Here is a 5,000-nt window from a genome sequence, read left to right on the forward strand (position 1 = left end):
AATCGGGATGAACGACTGAAGAAAAACGACCAGAGAGATGGTTGCTTACTTACCATCATTGCAAGATACGGTTTATATCCATCATTCTTTTTCTTAAGAATTATAGAAATGCTATGATCACCTAAAGGAAACGCAGGCACAGAGGTATAGGAAAAGGTTACAGAGACACAGAGGCTAAGGTACATGAAATGGGTTGATATACATACATCTATTGGTATAGGAAAAGGTTACAGATAGTAGACATACAGGGAAAGAATAAGGGATTTAGTAGAAAACTACAGGAAAAAGTTACATATAGATAGATGGATATACAGGAAAAGGATGAGGGATATGGTGAAAAGAGGATATAAAAGGGTTATAGATAGCTAGACATATAGAAAAAGGATAAAGGATATGGCGAAAAAATACAAGAAAAAGGTGCAGAGACGTGGATAACAAAATGAGTCCTTTTAGTATTTCATCTTTTTACGCTGATAAAGAATACCATTTAAAGATAAGTATGATAAACAGAGATTCCAAAGGCAAGGAAAATCTATCAAGTATAACAACACATTAGCATATGTTTGTTGAGGTGAATCCAACAATCAATTACAAGGAAGAACATGAATTGTCATTACCTACACATAATTAATCTGGTGTCATGATCGAGGGTTCAATCTAAATCTACCAGACATCAATACAGTGCCATATTTCAGGACATTACACTTCATCTTAGTTGTTTACGGCCTAATACTTACGGTAAAACGTATTAACTGTAGCAAACCATACTTATATAAATACATAATCTCTCTTAACGTACAAATGTTAAAGAGAAGGTAATTATATACATTATATATAGAAACTTATTGCAAACACAGTTACAAAAATAGGTCACGGTTTACTTTGCGCAGAGTCCTAAAAGAAATGTGAAAAATAAGAAAGGTAGTACATATACTTAAAGTATAACATCCTCTTTTCTCTTGTAATTAAAACTCCCGTGTTTGTTTACCATATAGATTGATGTATCATTTGTGAAATTTTTTTCTTTATTTTTTTTCGCCTTTTCTGGCAAATATTTTTTTATATGCTCTTATCAGACAATATTCCTAAACCATAATACAACAATTCGATCGTATTTTCCAAATCATAGATATACCGTCCTGTGCTGAATATATGCAACGTACCTGGCTTTTTGGAAGACAACTAGGGAAATGTTGTAAACTCCATCACAGTTCGAACTGTACTAGTTGTGTGGGGGTTATCAGGGCCTATGTTGCAACCAATTATCTTGCACTTACGTGTTGTACAGAGGTTGTTACAGGAATCGGTTACTGGAATGGGAGAGATATAGAAAGAGAAAAAGCAATATGTGATTTTCTTTCTCTTTACGGAAAACGCAAAATATATCAAACATATCAAAGTCCAACCGTTGTTCCATACCACATGCCACATGGGACATGTGGCATGACATACTTCCTCCTCCTCATTGTCAAGTGAATTACAACTATATGGGCATTGCTTTGAAAAGAAATTATTTTTAAAAAATCCTTTTCATCCTACGAGGGAATCTGTATTGTTTTTATCTACTTTGACGCGCAGTTTTCTTCACTTAATTGATATATATATTGTAGCGGGTTGTCTTACCATTTAGTAGCACCTCTTTCATACCTCAGCAAGTTGGGTTTTCGGTTCATCAATCCTTCTTTTTGATTTGCGTTGACATCACCTTTATTTTCTTTATCGATCTGTTTCGCTCTTAATTCTCTCTCTCTTCTCTCTCTCTCTCTCTCTCTCTCTCTCTCTCTCTCTCTCTCTCTCTCTCTCTCTCTCTCTCTCTCTCTCTCTCTCTCTCTCTCTCTCTCTCTCTCGCTCTCTCTCTCTCAATCTATCTCATCTCCCTATCTCTCTCCTCTCTCTCTTTCTCCCTATCTCTCCTCTCTCTCTTTCTCCCTGTCTCTCTCCTCTCCCTATCTCTGCCCTCTCTCTCTCTTCCTTTCCCCATCTCTCTCTTCTCCCAATCTCTCTCCTTTTCTCTTTTACTCCTCGCTTCAAACAATCCTACTGACCGATAATTATCTACGTGTCTCATTTCGACTATTTACGTACATAAGGGAAAATAAGACATAGTGTACAGGCTGCAAGGGCAGTGATGGTACTCATGCATCTCCCTTTGGTACAGAGGACTAGAATGTACGAGGTCAGTTGATACATTCATACATACATACACATTTATGCAGATGTACCTATTACGAGAATGTGTATGTGTGTGCTTGTGTTTGTGTGTAGGGGTGGGGGTTGCGTAGGGGGGTGGGGGTTGTGTAGGGGGTGGGGGTTATGTGTGTGTGAATTCATTTTGTAAATATTCTGTGACAATATATACACGATTCTTTTCTCGTGTATCCCCTTTCGTGTTTTGCTTTCGCCCCCTCTCGCCCAGCCCCGTTTATTCCTTCTCTCCCTTCCACCCACTTTGGCTCAAATTCTACTGTTGACTTCCAGCGAGAGGGCTGATGACTATTCACTTCATGCCGAGAGGTAATTGTGATAATTAATCCTATTACGTTCTGTTTTAAGCTGTAAACATTTTTCCCCTTTCCTTCTTTTTCCGTAACTTGCTTCGCGACGAGCGAATGGGAATCACCAAAGGACTAGACGACGGTAACCTTCCTGCTGCCGGTCACGAGGGTCTGCTTCTCCCCCGCGCCCTCCTCGCCCTCGTCGCCGGCGGACGCCCCTCCCTGACGCCTCCTGCAGGAGTCGTCCAGAGACATCCTCGACTGCGGCCGCTCCTCGCTGTCCCCGGGAGGCACGCCGTTCCTGCCGAGGGCGCTCCCCTTCGTCGAATTCTCCTGCCGCCCATCCTGCTGATGGCGCTGCGGCAGGAGGGTGGTGGCGGCGTGCAGATCCTCGCCCCCCTGCGACGCCCTTCCGCTGTCGCCGAACACGTTGCCGGACGGAGAGACCTTGCTCCCGGTGCTGTGCGCGCGGCTCGGCCTGCGGAAGGAGGGGGGGGGTGAGGAACGGCGCCGAGATCGCAACAGACATTGCAGAATACAGTAGCTTCTCTCCCTAAATAGCTATTTATTTATTCATCTATCGGTCTCTCTCTCCCTCTCTCTCTATCTATCTATCTATCTATCTATCTATCTCTTTCTCTTTCTCTCTCTCTCTCTCTATCTATCTATCTATCTATCTCTTTCTCTCTCTCTCTCTCTCTCTCTTTCTTTCTCTCTCTCTCTCTCTCTCTCTCTCTCTCTCTCTCTCTCTCTCTCTCTCTCTCTCTCTCTCTCTATCCCTCTCCTTCTCCCTTTCCCTCCTCTCTCTTCCCTTCTCCCTCTCCCTCCTCTCCCTTTCCCTCCTCTCTCTCCCCTTTCTCCCTCTCTCTCCCCTTCTCCCTCTCCCTCCTCTCCCTCCTCTCCCTCTCTCATCCCTTCTCCCTCTCCCTCCTCTCCCTCCTCTCCCTCTCTCATCCCTTCTCCCTCTCCCTCCTCTCCCTCTCCCTCACCTCTTAGGGCAGCACGTGCAGTAGTCCGCCATAGTCCAGTACTTGCCGAACTCCTCCCCTTCCTGCAGGCTCTGCGGCAGGTGCTGGTGCAGCGTCTCCGGCAGCATCAGGGAGAAGACGCCGCCCAGGTTCAGGAGGACGCCCATGATGATCAGCGGGAGGACCATCATCTCCGATCCCTGCGATGGGCGGCGGCGGGACCCGTTAGAATGGGGTGAAAGTGATGTTGCTGATGATAATGGAGATGGTGATGTTGCTGATGATAATGGTGATGGAGATGGTGATGGTGGTGATGATAATGGTGATGGTGATAATGATATTGACAATGATGATGGTGATGATAATGATATTATGAGGAGGAGGAGGATAATGTTATTGACAATGATGATGATTATATTATGATGATAATGATGATGAGGAGGAGGATGAGAATTAGGATGTGGATGTTGTTAATGAGGATGAAGAGGATGTCAATACTGGCAACAACAAAAACTAAGACGAAGTCTGGAATAATAGAATAAGAAATAAAAACCAAAACAAAACCAAAATTACTTCCCACACAATCAGGCCAGCCCACAACGCCCCTCCCTACCCACCCCTCCCTTGCCTAACCTCACCCCATCCCTCTCTACCTACCCCACGCCACCCTCCTTTTCCTCACCCCTCCCCGCCCAATCCACACCTCCCCACCCCTCCCTACCTACATCTCCCCTCCCTTCTCCCTACCCACCTTCACCCCTCCCTTCCCTACCTACGCCTAACCTCCCTCCCCTCCCTACCCACACCTCCCCTCCCCTGCCCTCCCTACCCACCCTTACCCCTCCCTACCCACCCTCACCCCTCCCTTCCCTACCTACGCCTCCCCTCCCCTGCCCTCCCTACCCACCCTCACCCCCTCCCTTCCCTACCTACGCCTCCCCTTCCCTCCTTTACCCTCCTCTCCCTCCCCTCCCCTTCCTACCTACACCTCCCCTCCCCTCCCTACCCACCCTCACCCCCTCCCTTCCCTACCTACACCTCCCCTCCCCTCCCTACCCACCCTCACCCCCTCCCTTCCCTACCTACACCTCCCCTCCTTTACCCTCCCCTCCCTCCCAACCCCCCTCCCTACCCTCCCCACCCCCCTCCCCTCCCCCACCCAACCCCCTCCGCCGAGCGAGCGTCTCACGAGGTGGTTGATGAGCGGGATGACGATGGGGCCGACCATGCCCGCGACGGCCGACACGGAGAGGCCCATCCCGCGCACCACCGTCGGGTACAGCTCGGAGGCCATCAGGGGCAGGACCACGAAGCTCGACGAGATCCCGAACTTCCCGACGCAGTAGAGCACCAGCGTCACCAGGGGGTCTGCGGGAGAAGGGGGAGGGAGGGAGGGAGGGAGGGGGAGAGATATCGGGGGTTAGTGGGGGTTTTCTGGGATTTATGTACGGTTGAGGGTGGGGTGGGCGTTTTTGGGGTGTTGCTGGGGTTTAGGGATAATGTTTTGGCTGTTTGCTTTTTTAGCTGCGTTTATCGG

At 47.7% G+C, this 5,000-nt stretch overlaps 1 protein-coding gene across 2 annotated transcripts in view; it reads right to left on the reverse strand.

Annotated features, from left to right (window-relative positions):
* The window catches only part of Balat (Beta-alanine transporter), a 69,341-nt gene that overhangs the window by 128 nt on the left and 64,213 nt on the right, over positions 1-5,000 (reverse strand). For both annotated transcript variants that reach the window (XM_070125448.1, XM_070125447.1), the window contains exons 10-12: positions 4,653-4,831; positions 3,485-3,663; positions 1-2,973 (exon numbers count right to left, since the gene is read on the reverse strand). The exon at positions 1-2,973 is cut by the window's left edge and continues 128 nt beyond it. In XM_070125448.1, the coding sequence (XP_069981549.1) occupies positions 2,628-2,973; positions 3,485-3,663; positions 4,653-4,831 (704 nt within the window). In that variant the 3' untranslated portion in view covers positions 1-2,627. The remainder of the gene's footprint in view (positions 2,974-3,484; positions 3,664-4,652; positions 4,832-5,000) is intronic.

Source organism: Penaeus vannamei, chromosome 9 (assembly GCF_042767895.1).
Source record: "Penaeus vannamei isolate JL-2024 chromosome 9, ASM4276789v1, whole genome shotgun sequence".
In the NCBI taxonomy this organism is placed as follows: Eukaryota; Metazoa; Arthropoda; class Malacostraca; order Decapoda; family Penaeidae; genus Penaeus; species Penaeus vannamei.